Source organism: Caenorhabditis briggsae (assembly GCF_000004555.2).
Source record: "Caenorhabditis briggsae complete genome, chrV, whole genome shotgun sequence".
Taxonomy (NCBI): Eukaryota; Metazoa; Nematoda; class Chromadorea; order Rhabditida; family Rhabditidae; genus Caenorhabditis; species Caenorhabditis briggsae.
The window spans coordinates 12,845,806-12,865,876 of record NC_013488.2 but is presented as its reverse complement, the minus strand read 5'-3'; the positions used below and the strand labels follow the sequence as shown (position 1 = coordinate 12,865,876).

The 20,071-nt window shown below is 35.3% G+C and overlaps 4 protein-coding genes across 4 annotated transcripts; 1 reads left to right on the top strand and 3 right to left on the bottom strand.

The window, feature by feature from the left end:
• Positions 1 to 78: 78 nt before the first annotated feature.
• On the bottom strand, positions 79 to 3,094 carry Cbr-frpr-12 (the record flags this gene model as incomplete). The annotated part of the gene is made up of 7 exons (XM_002637375.2): positions 79 to 181; positions 229 to 359; positions 402 to 720; positions 1,421 to 1,681; positions 1,731 to 1,822; positions 2,536 to 2,700; positions 3,050 to 3,094. 7 exons carry the CDS (start codon positions 3,092 to 3,094, stop codon positions 79 to 81), a joined length of 1,116 nt encoding a protein of 371 aa, XP_002637421.2.
• Positions 3,095 to 3,588: 494 nt separating this feature from the next.
• On the bottom strand, positions 3,589 to 9,353 carry Cbr-frpr-13 (the record flags this gene model as incomplete). The annotated part of the gene is made up of 10 exons (XM_045237917.1): positions 3,589 to 3,756; positions 4,181 to 4,306; positions 4,351 to 4,537; positions 4,584 to 4,687; positions 5,060 to 5,197; positions 5,323 to 5,388; positions 6,838 to 6,923; positions 7,766 to 7,844; positions 8,632 to 8,722; positions 9,094 to 9,353. 10 exons carry the CDS (start codon positions 9,351 to 9,353, stop codon positions 3,589 to 3,591), a joined length of 1,305 nt encoding a protein of 434 aa, XP_045096690.1.
• A 1,662-nt stretch (positions 9,354 to 11,015) lies between these two features.
• On the top strand, positions 11,016 to 14,483 carry CBG19126 (the record flags this gene model as incomplete). The annotated part of the gene is made up of 6 exons (XM_045237916.1): positions 11,016 to 11,189; positions 11,235 to 11,288; positions 12,795 to 12,992; positions 13,038 to 13,094; positions 13,309 to 13,449; positions 14,424 to 14,483. The coding sequence occupies 6 exons, from the start codon at positions 11,016 to 11,018 to the stop codon at positions 14,481 to 14,483; spliced, it is 684 nt and encodes a 227-aa protein (XP_045096689.1).
• Positions 14,484 to 14,684: 201 nt separating this feature from the next.
• On the bottom strand, positions 14,685 to 16,734 carry CBG19124 (the record flags this gene model as incomplete). Its single annotated transcript, XM_002637371.1, has 6 exons — positions 14,685 to 14,922; positions 15,162 to 15,250; positions 15,296 to 15,544; positions 15,992 to 16,163; positions 16,299 to 16,426; positions 16,474 to 16,734. The coding sequence occupies 6 exons, from the start codon at positions 16,732 to 16,734 to the stop codon at positions 14,685 to 14,687; spliced, it is 1,137 nt and encodes a 378-aa protein (XP_002637417.1).
• Between the last annotated feature and the right edge of the window lie 3,337 nt (positions 16,735 to 20,071).

The window sequence follows — 20,071 nt, the reverse complement described above, 5'->3', positions numbered from 1 at the left end:
AATTCAAAAAAAACAATAAATAATGGTATTGATATTGATGTTTGATATTATCCGATTCGAGAGATCCGTGATCTCAGATCACACACTTTTGATTGTTGCATATCCATTTGATGATGTCGATTTGACCGTAACTGTCTTTGGTTTTCCTCGACTAGACGTCGTATTCAGTTCTTCCACGTTCCTGCAAAAGAAACTTTCCGTTCTATCAAAGATCATTGATCTACCTACCTGCATGAGACAACTGCGGCAATCACTTGGCGATATTTAACCGAGAAAATTAGATAAATGAAAAATGTAGACATGGAATAAGTGACAAGTAATAGATTTGATATGTGGTGGAGGACTCGGAATAGAGTGAACTGAAAACAATGTGATGTTTCAAAGTGAGTTTTTTAGCTCACCTGGAATTGTGCATATGTCTTGAAGATCAAATTAACAAATTTCAAACTCGTATTGAACATGTGGCAGGAGGCATACAAAATTACCATAACTAGAAGCATCGTGGTCGTTTTCTTGTCTTTTTGTTGCTGTGTTGTGAGCAATTTACGTTCTTCATTTGATTTTTGGAGTTGCTTGATTACTTGGATATTGGTTACAGAGATCACAGTGAATGGAATGAGAGTATCGAAGAAGATAGAGCGTATTCCATAATACAGAATGAAATACCATTTGTTATTTGCACTGTGTGAAAGACCCATATTGACAATTCCAGTGGATAAGCTGAAATATTATTCAGAGATGGTACCGCTTCATAAGATGTACAAAGACGTATATTCAGTTGCTTTTCGGCCATGCTAGCCATTTTTGGGAATCTGGAGCTCGGCTCGATCACTTTGATCTTTGAAGGGTGTAAAACAAACCTATTATAGATTGAAAACATTGCATTCATAGAATTTTTTGAAAATTCCTAGTTTTTCACATATTTGCCGATTTCTGAAAGATACCTCTTTTTGACCTATTTTTGTACTGAAAACGGGAAAAAGTACTTGTATATCTTGTTTAAAGGTGATTGCTATGTGTAAGATCGCCATAGACAAACTTTACTATGTTTTTTGAACCAAAGCAGTTAGCTAGACATTTTTTAACCGGCGTGACCTATTAATAGCTTTAACTATAATGGTTTAGCTATAATTTAAATATCGCCTGAATTCTAATTTATGATGACCTAGCCATCAGCAATTGAATCCAGCTATTATACATTTCCACCCTTTTTTCAAACTATTAATTTTCAAACTTTTTGAACTTTCGAATTTTCAAATTCCCATGTCCGTTCAAGTCTTCTATGTTCAAACTAATTCTCAGGGAAACCCCTGCCATTTCTCTAAAAGATAAACTGCCAAAGCTCTAAAACACACCCTTCGCCAGTTTTCTCACACAAAACATAAGCACAAGTCATTTTTCTTCAAACTAGCCCACTTACTCAGCAGTAAATTCCAAGAAGCGTGGAGCATTGAATACCACGGCAACTACTATTATATAGATCATTGCCCTTATCGTGTTGTTCAGTGTGCACCAGACTTGAACTTGTAACGGACGGCACACTGCGAACCATCTTTCAACGGCAATCAGTACGATGATATATTGACTTGTCATTTTTGCAGTACAACCAATTGGGTAGACATAAACAATACAAAAAGCGCTAAGAATAGTATGAAAGGAGCCAATTTTGTTGTAGCCGGGACTGCAAAAACTATATTTTTCAGGAGCATTTCAGGATTACAATTACTTACAGAAAGGGTAGTTTGTAGATGGAAAAAGTCGGAAGAGCCGCAAGAAGAACAAAAAGATCAATTATGGATAAACTGAGAAGAAGAAAGCCAACCTAAAACTTTTGAAGATTATGAATAATAAATTCATGTTCGATTTTCATGGTGCAAAACTAGCTTTGAAAGTTATGACTCATACCGTGAATGCTCTAACTAAGGTAAGGTAAGTAAGGTAAGCCCACCCCATACTTACACTTTGAGCTCAATTATCTCGGTTGCCATGAAAGATAAGAAGATGAAATTTTCCAAATTTTGAACTTTCGTTTGAATACAGACAAGCCAATAAACTACTCTGTTGATGCACAGAAATATAAGAAACATAGTTTTGTCGATTTTTTTTTGTCTGAGAATTATACTTCACAAACATTTTTTGGCAATTTTCACCATGAATCTTTATATCCCTTAAAACGCATTAAAGTGTCGTATTCAAGAGATTTCTGTGGAAATTTCTCCGGCAGACATGAAAAAGTTATTGAATGTCTAAAGTTAATTTTTTCTGTATAAAGTATACATATTTTTCTAATTTATGAAGACTTTTGAACCAGAGTTTGAAAATTTCAAATTTTAATCATCTTATATCAAAAATTGGGAAACTCATAAAATGTTAATGATGGATTGTTTAATGCTGAATGTATGATGATCGTTTAGTTGGTTACTTTTTGATATCTTTCAAAAGAGCCGAGATGATTGAGCTCATAGTGTACGTATAGGGTGAGCTTGTAATAGAGCATTTATGGTAACTTACAAGGCAGAAAAAAAAACAACTTACCGTACTCTTCTTCATATGTTTTCTGCTATAGACATATATGGAAACCGTATTTCCGAATATTCCTATTAGAATAATTGGTAGCATTATTATTGCGAACACCTCGTTCACAGTCAAACTGTGAGGACTCGATGGTGATCGAACCGTGGCGTTGGGAAGCATATACTCCTGAAATAGCATAACTGATAAATGAACGATGATAAGAGAAAATGTGTGAGTGTTGCCTACATCCGAAGATGAATTCCAGGATGAATTAGTCGATAATGAGGTCGTGATATTATTCAACATTTCTCTCCTCCGGAAATTTGAATGAATATGGAGTTAGTGGGAAAAACTGCTCAACGGGCAGAAAAACTGACTTTATATAGAGGAGAAAAAAGGGTAAAATGGCAAAGTAATGGAAGAACTTCATCATTCTTCCAACTTGGAGGTAATTACATCTCCGAAAGATAGAAAAAGAGACCCAGAGTTCAGTCTACATACTCTCACTCTTTTTTTCTTTTGTTTTTAAACTTACCAACTCGAAATGAGTTCTTCCATAGTGGTCAATTACGGGAGGCATTGTTGAAATAGTTTTCAAAGTCGTATGTGAAATTGATGAGACCCGCATCTCCAGCCTTTTTATTATTAGCTCATTTTTTTCTCGCAGGCTCGTTTTCTCTGAAATTGGCGAATATTATCGGTTTCTGGACTGTGGCCAAATGAGGGGGCAAGGAAAGTTGATGTATAAAAACGGAAAAGAAGAAGAAGAAGAAGAAGCAAGTGATGAAGGAAGTAAGAATTTATATAAGGAGAAAAAAGAAGCATGACGAGAGAAGATGATACGGAAAACTTTATACATACTTTTTATTCCTTGGTTAACAAGATGAAAATTGGCGTCGTCTTCAAAACAAAACGAGGGCGTAAATGAATTTAGGGTGGGAGAGATGAAGCAAATATGGAGACGACAAGAGGGAAAAGAAACATTCAGTGGGAATTTATTCAGACAAGAACACGGACATACTTTCTTATGCATTCAAAAAAACAACAAAGATTCGGAAAGGACCTCTTCTTTTCTCAGACGGCTTGTGGTGGATTATTCGATGAGGTGCCTTTAGGCAAGCGCATGAACAACGATTTGACTGTTGCTTTGTATTTCTCAGAAAATATCAAATAGTCGATAAATGAGAAAATCGGATGGAGGCACATGCAGAAATTGGAAATTTCCTTCCGAAGTATGGATATCTGAAAATACGAGTTTTTGGGAACAAGAGGGAAAGTTTCATTATCTGTTGACTCTTTTCTAAGAATACTGAGAAGAAACAAGCAAAAAATATGACTCTATTTTAGTCTCAAGAGAGTAGTTGTAACTACGACAATTGGGTTCCGGGAACTCCGTGAGTTTTTACAAATAACTAAATGCATCTCAATGAAGATTCGGTCTGAATTTTTTCAATTCAAAAGAGAACAAATTGGGAAAATAACTACTGAAAAATATTTTTTGATTCATCTTTTTATTATCCTTATTTCTATTGAAACAGAACCCGTTCCAAAAAGATGGTGACCTATTTTTTATATAATTGTGGAAATTGAACTCAAAGTGCAAGTATAGGATGATTTTCTATCAAAGTGTTTACAGTAAGTTTGATTGTATATCTTCAGGACTCACTTCTTGTGGCAGTTGAGTTGTCAGATTTTTATCCAGGTATTCAATCAACATACTTGGTGAATGTGTGCCAACGTAAGCCAGAAGAACAAAAATAAGCATGATAGTTGTTCGCCGATCTCTGGACGACTGGAAAAAAGAGGTTGGAACAAAATTCAAAATCTGGAACTTACTTGGCTAGTCATTCTCATGCGTACGAATTGAGAGTATTTTAGGAGTGCAATTATAGAAATATTGATAAATAGAAGAAGAGAAAAAATAATTAACGCATTGAAAACATTATCGTCAAAATAGTTTATAACTCCTATGAATGAGTTTTCAGTCCAATTTTTGTTTGGAACTGGTCTTCCATTGTAAGGACTGCAAATATTCAAATGAGTTTATGAGTGGAACAATATTAACCTACTTAATGATTTGTTCTCTAAATCTGGGAATTGATAGAAAAACTGATAAGATAAATGAAAATAGTAGTGCCCATCTTGTTCGTGTCATACTGCACAACTCTCTGACCTAAAACACGGATTTCACTTCGAATTTCATTTCAATTTTCAACCTGCATTGGAAAAAATACAGCAATCCATTGTTGAAGAGAAATCAGAATAGATACGCAGACACACATATATTTTGTAACATGAGTGAAAGGCCAGATATAAACAAGAATGTACGCTTTAAATTTTGGATATTCGGTGGAACATGTTCTGAAAAATCGTAATGGTTGTTGCCGGAGTAAAGCAACTCTAAAACCGACAATGATGGGAGGTAGGCAATGGAAAATGATGGTAGTGCAAAGAACAAGAACGAAAACTCAAAAATGGATAGAAATGCGAAAAGATATCCAATCTGAAAGGACTTCAGTTTAAAAACTTTCTATGCTCGGCTTACTGTAGTTTTCCGTTGCTCAGGCCGCGTGTATACAACAATCGAAATACCAGTAAGAACCAATCCTGCCAAAATGAGAGGTAATGAAACCATTGCAAATATGTGTTGTGAGTTCAAGGAACATTGGAAGGTCATTGAATCCTGAAAACAATTATTGCCATTAGTCCTCATTTTGTTTCCAATGAAAGTTTTTTAAGTGATAGAATAGTTTTCATAAATCGACAAAAAGAGCAAATGCGCTTTAAGAAAAAGAAAATGTGACTCACATCGACCTCTGCCGAAATGATGGGTTCTTCTATTGCTTGCTCGAGTTTTCTCTTCAGAAGGGAGGGCTGAAATCAGATTTTCATCTAATTTAATTAAAGGGAAATAGTCACAATGCTTTCATTAAGCAAGTCCACTTCCTGGGAGTTGTCGACCATTTTAGAAGTCGTTGAACTTTTTTCTTCTTTTTCGAAAGTCTTCTTGCAATAATTAAGAGCACTTGAAATGGCACACGAGAAGGCGCAGCACGGGTTCCTCACAGCTGAATAAAAAATTTGAAAGACTGAAAAACAAAAAAAATTGACAGGATGTACGAATGTTTCGCTCCGGAAATTGTGTGTGACACGTGACCGAAAGATCCGGAGGTGGCGAGAGTCTTTTTGGCTTCAGTATCCAATATTCAGCATGGATTAAGCTGTAAAACTTTCTCTTCGCGAGGATAAACAAACATTTTTGATTTTCGAGATTGAGCCAATAGGGCGAAGCATACGTCAGGAGGTATACTAGAATTTTTTTAAGACTCTTGTGTCCTTTAACATTATTCCGAAGAATGAGAGAATAGAGGGAATTTCAATTAACCTTGATTGAATGGATAAGTGTGCAACACGAGAATTCGTAAATCAGAATGAAACGGAAATGTTGTGAGAAGAGCCAAAGTTCACCTGCCCACTCACTTTCCATGCAAATGGGATAAAGATCAAAAGTTTTAAATAACGAAAAAAAGAAGGCCAATAACAATAAAGAAAAATACCAATGTTGTAAATAACGAAAAGATAATATCTTCTGAATCATTGCATTCCTTCGGGAATCCGTTGAATATTTTTTGTTCTTATCAATTCTTGAAAATTGTTCTGATATTATCAAAACAGACAATCGAATTTCAATCAAACAAGAACTTTTAACAAGCAACAGCAGCATACGCACCATTTGCTTCAAACCCACAGAAATCTAGCCCTCGAGCACATAAAAACCAAACTTTTAAAAAACAAACTTTTTAAAAAGTGAGGATTTTGCTAAGTTTACAGGAGGAATAAAATCAGAAAAAAAAAATACATTCAGGTAGAAATCACCAAAGGAATCTCCAGAACTTGGACCATTCAGACCGAAGAGAAGGCCATAACAATAAAGAAAAATACCAATCGTAATTATAAAAGTGAAAAAATTTCTTCATCATTATCAATTACTATCCATGCTCTGACCATTTCCACAGTGTCTACAGTATCCCACACATTGTCTTTTTTTCTACAGTAATCCAAGAGTTGAAGCCTTTGAGTCTTCAAACCTTCACACATTCCTTCTAGAATTTCCTTCGGTTTTCAACCTTCTTGATTTAAAAATACCTCGAATTGATCAGTTTTCGCTTCCAAAGTGTCCAGTAATTTTCGAAATTCTTGGTTTGTTCTGTCAAAAAATAAGCAAACGGATATGTCCATTGCAATGTTTTTTGAGATTCCCGCAAAAATTCGTTTGTCTGCAAAAAAAAATAATTAAACCTTGATTGAAAGTTCCCGACTTACAGTCTTTTCCAACTTCTTGAAATATTTATCCGTCATAGTAATATCGCAAACGATAGTCATTTCGACGACGATTCCGATCTTTGACTCTGAAATTATTTGTTGGGTGAACATTAAATTTGACAATTCTTCAAATTTTAGATGTGACAAAAAACTTTTAGGACTGTTGTTTAAACGAAAGCGTCCAAACAAAATGGAAAAATCTTTTTTTTTCACTGAAATGTTCTTTCATAATAATGTGTTTTTTGTTACCAAAAAATTAACTTACGGTTTACAAAAATGAGGCGTTATTGATAAACTTCTTTCAACTAAACAATTCCAACAAAATCGTAATTGACAGTTTGAGCATCTCACAACATCACATCCATTCTCTCGTTCAATCGTTACATAGCAATTCGGAAAATCTTTTGTGTTGAACATGATCCATTGCATCGAAGGATTTTCATGAAACTCCCGGCAAACTTTTTTTCCATTCTAACAAATTTTCACATGAAATTGGGTCGTGGGGTTCGTGGAAACATTTTGTGCACATTTTGAGACCACATAGACAAGTTATATAAACCTTAGGTGAGAAAAATCGTACGATATTTGGACATTTCGGACAAAGAACCATATCTTTGTGTGATTTTACATAACTGCTCAGTTTTAACTTTTCATACAAATCTAAGTTTTCAGTATGGTTTGCCAGTAACTTCTCAATTATTTCATCTGAAATCAAATGTTCACATTTCAAACATTCGATTGTTTTTGTCTTGTGATTAAAGACTTTTTCAGCAATGTAGCAAACCCAACACTCTTCACAAGCCACAAGGCAACTGTACAGAATAAGCTCCATCTTCGATCGTGGTTAATGGGGATATTATTATTAGAAATTTCTCCAGAAAATTCTTCGAATCGCAGTTTTCCTTCTGTAGCAAAACCCTGCAGTAACCCGTGGATATTGGAACTTTTGATTGGATTTCTACAATTTTTGAATTCATTTGAAGTTGGATATCCGATGAGAAGATAATCTGAAACATTGATTTTAAGTCTCACCACAGAATATTCTCTATGGACATTACTTGAATGGCCCAAAAGTATCTGCATCTTGAAACTTTATACAACTTTCATGGAATGTGAAGTTTTAGAAACTTTATTTCTAGTTAAGTCAGTTATTTTAAAAATTTGGGCCTCACCACAAACCTAAAATTGATTTTGTGAATTTCAAGAACTTACCACAAATTTATTTTTGTCATTTTCGATCGATTCCTCCATTTTCTGTACAAATGTTGACTCAGAAAAAGTACCGATGATTGGAACAAAAAAGAAATGAATGAGGAATCAAAAAGAGGAAAGTCAAGAACCGAAAAACATTGGTCCCAGGGAAGCAATCAAAAAGGCGACAAGGGAGAGGATTTCGTGGTGAGACCCCTACATTAATTGTTTCCCTGGGACCAAATGTTTTTAAGTTAATGATTTTTACACCAGTCAATTTGCCTTTTCTTTTATGTAAAAATTTGAATTTCCAAAAAAAAATCTTTCACAGACAGATGAAGGGATTAGGAAAATAAAATGGCCCATGTAATAGAAGGGTCCTTTGATAATCGTTCCGTTTGAAACGATGCATTGCTTCGTTCAAAAACATGAATTCAGCACATTTTCAGAAAATAAGAAAATAATATATTGATTTTGGATTCAAGGTCTCCGGATTCTGCTCATCTCAAAAGTTTTAAAGGAAAATAAAACCCAATACAGGACTTGAAAAAAACTTTCTGCAAAAAAGTTAATAGATTCATGACTGAAAAGTTTCGAACTTACTGTTTTCTCTAATTTTTTAAAATATTTTGCGAACCCATCATAGTAATATTGCAAACGAAGATCACCACGACGACGATTCCGATCTTTGGGTCTGAAATTTTTGTTGTGTCGACATTGAATTTTGACGGGTTCGAGCTTTGAAACAAAAGTTAGAAAAGGTGGGACAGCAGAACTTTTAGCAGACAAACAGGGAGTCCGTATTGTGCTATTTGTAAAAAAGGACGAAAAAAAATGATAAAATGCAACTTATGGGTGAATTAGAGTACTGTGGTTGGGGGACCCCGATAGTCTAATTTTTTGAATTTGACACTATTATTCGATAGCTACAGTGGGATGAAACGAAACGTCACACCCCATAATCATGAACAACTCATGGAAAATTCGCGAAAAAATTTCAGTCGACAAAATACTGAAATCAGCCATAACCACAAACACTTTCACTTTAAAAAAAAAGAAACTCACTTTATACACAATTGGGGTATGAGGTCACATCTTTCAGCAAAACAGTTCCAGCAAAATATGATTTGACAATTCCAGCATCTCACTGCATTGCGTCCTCCAGTCTTCTCAATCGTTAAAAAACAATTTGAGCAATCTTTTGTGTTATTCATCACCCATTGAATTGAAAGACTTCCATTAACCTCCAGACAAACTTTCGTCCATTCTGACATATTTTCACATGAAATCGGATCATGGGGTTCGTATGAACATTTTGTGCACATTCTGGTACCACATAGACAAGTGATATAAACCTTGGGAGAGAAAAATCGAATCAAATTTTCACATTTCAAACATTTAATTATTGATGTTTTGTGATTAAGGACTTTTTCAGAGATATAAGAAACCCAACACTCTTCACAAGCCACATTCTCCGTCTTCGATGATGGTTACTGCGGCCATTGTTTTTAAAAATTTCCTCAGAAAGTCTTCTATATCCCCAGTTTCCTTCTGTATCAACACCCTACAGTAACCCGTGGATATTAAAATTTTCGATTGGATTTCTTCGATTTTTGAATTCATTTGAAGTTGGATATCCGATGGGGAGAGAATCTGAAACTTTGAAGAACACTTTTTAGGTCTCAATTTGAGACTCTCAAATATTATCTATGGTCAAAACTCTCCAAATGTTGGAAATCAGAAAAATCGTCAATTAAACTCGCATTTCAGAATATTGTCTTTAATGAATTTGGTTGTTTCGAAACTACACGAAACCTTCATAAAATCGGAGTTTGAGAATGTTGAGTTACAACACGAATTTCTTCCGTTGAAAGATTTTAATGCTTACCTCAAATCCTTTTTCGACATCTTCAATCAATTTCTCCATCTATCTGTAAAAGATGTATTCAATCAGGGTTGACGAAATATGTATTTGGAACATACAGAGAAGAAGAATGCAATGGAAGAGTCGAAAAGTCAATAACCTAGAAACATTTGGTCCCAGGGAAACAACTTATGTAGGTGTCCCACCACAAAAACATCGCTGACTTGACACCTTTTTGATTTCTTCAGTGGGACGAAATGTTTTAGGTTATTGAACTTTCCACTTATTGGTTGTTTATGCATTTACTCTTTGCTCCAGCTATTGGTATTTTCTCTGAATTAAACAAAATTCTACAGAAAAATGAAGAAATTGAGTGAAAATGTCAAAAATCAATTTGTTTCAAATTAACAAAACGAAATAGAAAAGAAGCCACTGTGTGGCTTCTTTTCTATATCAGAAATTAGAGAGACGGGATATGGTAGACACTTTAGAAACGGCCAGGTAATGGATACCCCATTAGTATGTTGACGAGATTTTGGAAATTATAAATCAGTTTTTTTCCATCATCAAGGCTAATTTTTCTAACGTCATAAACGAAAAAAATAGAGAAAACTCGATGATGTGATGAAAAGTACAGAAACCAAAAATCCCATTTTTTCCGATTCGTTCGTGATTTCATTAAAAACGATGAGTTAGATTTGTGAATCTGAAAACATTAAAAAGGCATTAATTTACTTTCCAATATTTTTCAAGCAACTTTATTTGATTAGCATGGATTGACATTCGGTATTCAACAAAATCACAATCCTTTCCCGTTTTTCAGATCAAAACTGCAAGAAAACAACAAAAAATGAATCTGAAAATCTGTACCCGGAAAACGTTATCGACAGATTTCAAAAACTTCCAGGAACTTTTCAAAACGAATCATCCAATTTGTTTTTCTATTCTTCATATTTTCTGTCCTCCGATTTCTGCCTTGTGCAGTTCCGATAGATCAACTTACTGATTTTTAATCAATTCGACTGATTTGATATGAGGGATAGAATAACATCTGAACCAAACTTTGGAGTAGTTTTCATATAAAAGGAACCTTGAGAATTTTGAAAAGACAAGGAGTTCAATCATGAGAACGCTCCCAATTCTTCTCTTCGTGGTTATTGGTGCCGTCTACTGCTATCCATATCAGAATGGCAACGTCGCTTCGAACTCTAACTTGGCTGAAATGGAAGGAGTTGATGTGTTGGAAAAAGTGAAGAGAGCTAGCGATCAGAAATTAGAGAGACATTTGGAGAAAATTGTGAGTTTCCCCAACTAGAGTTTATTTCGAAAGTTATCCTTACAGATGAAGAAAGTGGAAAAAATTCAAGACAAGATTGAGGAAAACAAGAATAAAAGGGTGAGATTTCATTTCTATTCCAGTTTGAATTTTTTGATTTTTCAATTTCCAGGAGCGCAAGAACAAGAACAAGAACAAGAAGGATGAGGATGAAGATGAAGAAGAGGAAGATAAGGACAAGAAGAAAAAGGATAAGAAGAAGAAGGACGGTGATGATGATGAGGACAAGAAGAAGAGAAAGAAGCAAAACAGTGACAGTGAGGATTCAGAAGAAGAGGATAAGAAGAAGAAGAAGAATAAGAGAAAGAACTGATATATTTTTAAATTTGTACACATTCATTTTTCATGCACTAATAAATTTTGTCAATCCGAATGAATAGTTTTTTCGAGCTCATAAACTTTTCTGATAAAATTGATTTGTTAAGAAGCTGTACAGTATAAAAATCAAATTTCAGAAAGTAGCGAAGATTTTCAGAGCTATTCGGATGTTTTTAGTTCGGACTAGGGATGTTCGGAATGACCTTTACAAAATTTCTCGAAATGTCGAAAATTCGGATTTGGAAAATTTCCGATTTTTAAAAATTCGGAATCTCGGAATTTCAATACATTCCAATTTTAAAATTTTTCGGAATTTCGGAATTCTAGGAATTTTTCAAAATTCAAATTTTAAAGTAGAAATTCCATTGATTCCCGTAAGCAATATTTACATACCGTAGTCCAAAAGTCTCTGATCTGGATAAATTCCGACCGGAATTTCATTCTTAATTTTTTTTGGAATTTTTTTTGGAATTTCCGTTCCGAACATCCCTGGTTCGGACCCATATACAAAAAAATCAGAGATTACTGAATTCCGGTAACCGAGAAAAATCGTTTACCGTATTATGGACTCCGTTTTTCAAAAACCTCATCGCGATTTTCGATGCTCCGAATTCCTTCAACAGTTGCCGTTCTCCCTATACTCTTTTTTGAAATACTTTTAAAAAGAGTCTTTCAAAACTATTCTCTAGTTCGCCCAAAGTTATTTTCTAAAAATCACGAAACATGTCAACGTAACAAAAATCAAGGGATAGAGAATCTTCTGACTATGAACGACTTGAAACCTGGATTCTCTGATTTTACAACACTCTCTAGCTTTGTCCAACACGTGTTTATGAGAAGGATTTCTTCTGAAGAGTTCAAGAGTTTGAAACCATCGTACATATTTCTGTTTCACAGCAAACCCAGGGATTGACATTTCAAGGCTGTATAAATAGGTCCGCAAAACCTTCACAACACTTCAGATTCTGTTTTGTTAAAATAGATTGAATTCTTGTTCTAGATTTTTTTTAATTCAAAAGTTTCAGGTCAACTGTTCGGAAACAAAGTATTATGTACTTTTTCTTTATCAGTATCACTTATCAAAAATCGAATATAATGTCGAAATTTGTGTCTTGTGCGCGGTTTTTGACGAAGACCAAAAAAAATTTTTTTCCCAAATGATTCAAAATGACTGATCTGATACCATTCTTATCAAATCGTGATGTTCTCTAAAAAAGTTTACTATAAAAGTTACTTTCAAGTTTTCAGGAGAGACACTTCCACTCAAAAATGCGGACGTTACCCATACTTCTTCTGGTCATAATTGGCGCTACTTACTGTTATCCATACGCCAAAAACGAGGAAATTGGACAAATTGCTGAACAAGATGCTGAAGAAACGGAATTGGTAGAAGTGGATCGAGTCAAAAGAGACAGTGATGGTTTGGCGAAAACAGTTGAAAAGATTGTAAGTTTTATAAATTTCCTCGCGAAACTAAAAATATGATTACAGATCGAGAAAGTAGAAGAAATGAAGGACAAAATCAAGGAGCACAGAGAAATGAGACATGTAAGTTTTAAAATAAATTTATGAGCCTAAGTCTCTGAGCACATGTAGCTATAGCTTAGTTTCAGGGTAGACATGGTTGGCACGGTAGACATGGAAGAATGGGAAGGGTATGAACCTAAAATGCTTTGCTTTAATGAAACGCTAACTTATCCCGAAATACTCTTATTGTCACTTTCGCTTTTTTTTTCGTTTGTAACACAGCTATTCTTTTCAGGGAAGACATGGACGAAAGAACAAGAAGAGTGGATCGGATTCGGATTCTTCGGATTCGTCGGAGGAGAAGAAGAAGAGAAAGAAGAACAGAGACAAGAAGAAGGAAGAGGAAGAGAAGAAGGAGGAGGAAGAGGAAGAGAAGGTTTGCAGAGAAATCGTTCCTTTTCTAATTCAATTTTGAAATTTTACAGAAGAAGAAGAAGGATAAGAAGAAGGACGAAGATGAAGAAGAGGAGGATAAGGATAAGAAGAAGGACAAGAAAAAGAATGATGAGGAGGATGAAGAGGACAAGAAGAAGGATAAGAAAAAGAAGGATGATAAGGATGATGATGAGGACGAGGAGAAGGAAAAGGATAAGAAGAAGAAGGATAAGAAGAAGGATGACGATGATGATGAGGAAGACAAAAAGAAGGATAAGAAAAAGAAGAAGGATGATAATGATGATAATGAAGATGAGGAAAAGGAGAAGGACAAAAAGAAGAAAGACAAGAAGAAGGATGACGACGACGAGGAAGCCGACAAGAAAAAGGACAAAAAGAAGAAAAATGATAAGAAGGATGATGATGAGGATGAGGAAAAGAAGGAGAAGGACAAGAAGAAGAAGGATAAGAAGAAGGACGACGACGATGACGAGGAAGACAAAAAGAAGGATAAGAAGAAGAAGGATGACAAGGATGATGATGAAGATGAGAAGAAGGACGATGATGTAGACAAGGATATGAAGAAGGACAAGAAGAAGAAGGTTGGTGTTTTTGAAGCTTAATTTTGGATAAAGCAAAAACAACAGCAGCATTTTACACATCATTTTAAATAGTTCAGTTTTTGAATTTCTTTTTAGAAAATAACTGTTTGATTTCAAAGTCCATTCTGTCTCAGAAATTCCGCTAAAGCACGAAAAAGTCGTAAATCTGCTTAAGACCCGCATGGGAACTTTTCACCAGTGGCTTTGTCATACCGTAGTCCATCAAGCTCTAACTCCGAAAAAAAGAATAATTCGGATCAAAATTTCTGGAAGTTCGGGAATCTCGAATTCCGTTCCGAACATCTCTTCATGATATCTGAAATCACATATTTTGTTAAACTCCTTTTCAATCTTAGTCTTTGAAAATTTTCAGGATGATGACGACGACAAAGAGGACGAGGATGAAAAGAAGAAGGATAAGAAGAAGAACTGATCATATTATTTGTAGATTTTTTTTCACATTCAATTTTTTTACAATTGCCATTCATGACTACTAATAAACTTCTTTAATGAAATAGAAAACCCGGAAAATAAATGAACAAACACATGGGATCATAAAGCACTTATGGAATGAAACTGAGAACTTGACTAACAGCAAAATAGGAATTATTATGAAAAAAATTTTCGAAAAAGGCTAAACACTATTTGATAACTGTCCTTCAATATAAAGCGGTGGAGCAATGATGATTCTGGATTGATCGGAATCCTTTCGATCTTTTCGTAGTCCGAGAAAAGAGAACAGTTGGTGACGGATGGCAGGATTACAGTAGGTGTAGATCAAAACTCGAATGGCAGATGAAATCATGTAAAGAAGACTGACAGCATCTCCCAGGAGAGTGTACAGGTTCGAAGCCTTGTACGGATCGTGCTCACTGAAAATGGTTGAGTATGAAAGAGAAAAGAAGGTAAGTTCAAAAATCAGTTCATCCTTTTCTTTTTTTTCTTTTAACCCATAACCCATAAAAATTTTCTAATGGGCTCCATGTGTTTTTCCCCTCCTGACGCCCGGTTTCTTATTTGTTTATGACTCTTCAAAATTTTGTTCTATTTTTTTTGTTCCGCCCTTAATTTTTTTTGACGTAATAAACTTCTTTAAAACTTCCTCACTTACTCGACTAAAATCGAAGCTTTTGTCACTTCCAGTAGAGTTAGCAAAATATGTAACGAATTTGAGATCAAGTAGGTAGTTACAATTGCCACCTGAAACAACGGATTTAAAATTTCCCTCTTTCTTTCATCCCTTACCATTGTGTAGATCGCATTCCTCACTGTAGAAGTTATTTGAATTTTTCCAATCCGTAAAGAAGATAAGATCCTTGACCTCTTTCGTTTAGTTGGACTATCCTTGATTTCTTTGGTAGGACATTGTTGAGCATCGAGCTTTGCCAATTTGTTAACGATTACCAAATTGAGAGCCATTAGGCAGAGAAAAGGACAGAACGTTTGAAGGCAGGCAATTCCATATACATCGTATACCATGTACACCGTGCTCACCTGGAATTGATTTCATTTATAGTTAAATATTTACAGAATGAAACTATTTTTCTGGATCACAGTTCTTCTACTCCTTGTCTCCGAACTTCATGCTCAAAGCGCAAACCGTCATAAAAGGTGGTCTATTGTTGTTTACGTAAGTTAGAGCTTCAAAACTCTTAAAAGGGCATTTGCATTGTTTTCAGCACGCAGAACAGGTTCTAAAAAAACAAGCCGAGTATGAAAGACGGAGGACAGAGGAAATGCAGAGACGAGTGAAAATAGTTCTGCCAGGCGTAAGATTCTTTACTTTTACTAGAGGAATCTTTAATTTTCAGGACGAGGTTCTCCCTGTCACATCGGAAAACTACTTCTACTGATTGCTCTTTGTCCAACGAACGAACCCCTATTTTCATAGTTCAGTAGAAATAAAGGGTTGCTCATGTCAAAATATTTCAATAAATTTACCTGTGCCCACTCCTCCACATCTACTGCCAGAGTTCGAAAAAAGTCGGGACACTTTCGAAACTCTGTAATTGTCAGAGCCATTGCAGATGGCACTCGAAGCAATATGGCTCCTAGAAGAAGACCTCCAAGGGTGAACGGACGGTACTTTGGTTGCAAAATAGCCATTTTATTGCTGAAAAGAGTCATATTACTTGTCTGGGGAGTTTCTGGCTTCAGATTTCTGTGAATCACTTTTTTCCTTTTCCCCCACTCATCTGACTACTCATTTTTCAATGTTTCGAATGGCACGAATTCGTTGGAAACTCACTGCTTATTATCGATCCATGTGTACCTCTCAAGTGTACCCAACATTAGTAGGTAGGGAATTAGAAATTGTACCAACTTGGCAGTGATGAAAGTGATGATAATATAGCGGTGGAATAGAAGGAAGAGGTACTGGAAATGGCATTTTTTCTAGATAGTTCGGAGGTCGTTTCTCTTACCTCACTCTTATTGTAGATCATATTGACATCAACGACGAAAATCATAAGAAAAAAGAAACAAAGGAGAGTATCTAGAAATGCCAGAATGGCTGGATAGAGTTGCGGAGGAGAATTGGCGAGTTGTCGAAATGTGAATAGGTAAAGAAGGAGAAGATTGAAAACACATCCGAGTAGCGCAATGATTCCTCCAATCGAAATATAAACAAATCGAGTAGTGGAGACTTCTTCTGTGTACCCACATATCACTTCCTCGTCTGTCATTCTGCAAGGAACAGTTTTTTCATGGTTGCAGAAAATGGAAAATCCTAAAATATTCAAAGAGAAATGAGAAACAATTGGATGGGCGAACGGATGACTAAAACCGAGATATATTCAATTCAACACGAGTCTCCATTTGATTGAATTTCAAAGAAATATTTATAGGGACGGATGAGTATTATCTTTTTTTCGGAAATACGTCATCGTTCTTTCTTCGGTTTTTCAATTGAGTAAATTGTGAAAAGAAAAAAACTATATTGGAACGTCGAGAAGGGACATATTTTCAAGTTTACTAAAAATAGAAAATGCAAAGAACTGAAATTGAATCTGAAACTGAATTTCGAAAAGTTTGCAAGGAGATAGAGAACGAGCGAACATTTTTTAGGAGTTGATTATAGGATTCAGACGACTTGAAAATTATGTACTAGAAGTTGAATTCTACAGGGAAAAAAAGAGAGACAAGATAATGACTCAACAAGTAGGAATTTCAAGAAATTGAAGCTCTTGGGAAATGCCAAAATCCATTGGAAATATCAATGTTTCGTAGTTTTTGTGCCCGACATTTGAGGTTTGTTCTTGGGAATACGGTAGTCTGAAGTGACTGGAATATTCATTCAAATGCTATAAAATGAATACGAAATGAGAAAACAAATTATTCTAGAAACTCTCCGAATTTCTAGAAAATCCAGACATCCAAGATTCCAATGAACTAATATTTGTGTAAACAATCTCGAAAAAAAATTCCCAAAGAGAGAAGATAAGATGTACCAAAAATTCCCGGAAAGAAAATATTATCAAATCTGGAAAGGACAGAACAAGGTCGAAGTGCACCAGGATATGATAATCTGAAGGAGCGAAAGAGAGAGAGAGAGAGAGAGTGTGTGTAAAAAAATGAGATGACGCGTACAAATTGATTCGAATAAAACAGAAAAAAATAGGAAATTAGAAGACGAAGAAGAAGAAGAAGGAAAACGGACGGAAGAAGAGCATGTGCAGCTCCTCAATCGACTTACTCAAGTCATAAATTGATATCCGGAGAAGGAGGAAAAAAGGGACTGAATGATGCACAATTTTCAGAGGATGGGCCGCCAAAACAACAAGATGTGGTGATTTTCTAGCCAGTCTGGACACAACTTAATTTATGGTTCTCTTTTGAGGAAGTGAGACAAAGAAAATAAAGACCTAAAAGTTGTTAAAGAAATTAAAATAAATCAGTGATTAGAAAATGACATTTTTCATCGGAAGTAGGAGAAATAAATCGAGCGAAAATCATCGGAATCCTGCAGTTGGAAAAGTGTGGGATGGTTCGGAGTTGACGAAACGTGAGATCCGCCAAGTGCTCATCGTAATTTTCGATGCTACACTCATTATGAATTCGCGCGACACTCTTAAAGTGATACAACAAATGAGAAGATAGCAGAAAATAAGTTTTGATGATGTCTCATGAAAAACACTTTTTTGGAAGAGAAGGAGATGATTTTAAAAGGACATTTTGAAAAGATCAATCAGTTCAATTAGACATAAACCATCGTGGGAACTTTTAAAGCTGTTTTGTTCTATAGAGAAAATTTTTGAAGATCTAGAAGAGACGGGGCACTTATTCTGTTTACCACCCTCGGAATATGAGAAAATTGTTTTTTGGGTTTGCCATGAAAAATGAACTTCTTATGCATACTTTCCAGTTTTCTAAAACAAAACAATTAAAAGGCTCTGACCAAAATGTTTTATTGCATAAAATTTTCCAAAAGTTATGTATTTTTATAATGTTATTGTGAAAAAAATATCGAATTCCCCGGAAAATGCCGTCGAAAGTGAACATTTTACTATATAGGTTGCGACTAGGGACGAGGATTTGTATTCCCGAGCAGTGAGAAACCTAGGCCACGGCGGCGGGACGGCTTTTCTGAGTGGCCGACAGTGGTTTGAAATCGTAGGTAAATGCGGGAAAATCCAGAAAAATTGCCATGTAAAAAGTTTCTCGCAGCGCGGGAACTCAAATCCTATTTTTTCAATAGCATTTTCAAGAGATCTCAGTTTTTACATTTAATAATATTAGGAAAATAGATAACTTTCGATCATTTTAATGCAATAAACAATTTTGGTCAGAGTCTCCTTTTGAGTGAGAACGTGAAAAAACGGAAAAGGCTTTTAGTCTGACCTAGTTTGATTATAGTTTGGCCTAATAATTTTTAACATTGTTATCCGAAATCATTCATGAACTAAACAAGTTTCAAAACTGAATATTATTCTCGCATCATTTTTGAAACCGGAATGTTCATTTCATTCTGAGAACTAGAGCCTACTTCTTCTATTACTTGATGGGCATCAGATTGCAGTATAGACGACATCAGGGGGCGGAGAAAAAAGTGAGGGTGGATCTTAAATATTTTCTATTGCTCGCTGCCAAAAATAAGTTAGAATATGACCCGAATAAGATAAATGAAGTCATCGAACAACTCAAAAATAATTACTGAGTCAAGAGATATGGGAGGATATCCCGAAAGAATCGAGTAAGTTTTGAACTTTGCTCGACTAACTGAAATGTTTGTTTTTCAGACGGAAACCTACTTCTAGGAACCATGAAATTCTTTGTATATAAAGTTGAAGAGTTTGTTTTGACATTTTCAAACTCAAAGCTCCGGGTTTATGAAATCCCACAACTTCAGAGAGTCTTGAAATTTAATGTGTTTTTTTCTCACAAAAACATTTTGACACCCATTTTCAGAGAGCACAAAAGTTCGGGTAGACCTAAAGAGTGGCTCTGTGTGGGAGAAAACTGAATTATTACGGGAGATTTCATTATGAGAATTGAGAATTCATGGAACTTTGAAAGGTACAAGAACCAAGGTACTTGATCATTTATGTTTTGTCGTTTAGAATCAAAACTTTAGATAATTGGATTCAAGAGCTATAAACTCCAGAAATCAAGCACAAAGGACGATCGGTGGTTTGGACTCGAGTCTACCACCCACTAGAATTAGACTAATTACAGAAAGAATACGGAAGAGGAACCTACATATATCCTTGTCCATATCCTTTCTTATCCCTCCAATAATAGAAAGTATAATTACAAGAAAAAAAGGTTTGAGTACAAACTGAACTGTGTTGTTTAGCGATTCATTGTTCTTTAAGCGGAACGTCTAGCCGCGGAGGTCTTGAAATAGATTTTGTTTTTGAAGATGTTATGCCGCGTTCAAAGTTGATTTCCAGGAGTAATTTCCTGGAAAAACGCTGTCCAAAGCTGCCATTGTTTTCCAGAGGCCTCCGCTTCGAGACCCGCCGTAAATCGACATGAATCAACAGAGAGAACACAGCCAAAACGAGTGATACAGTAGTTTAG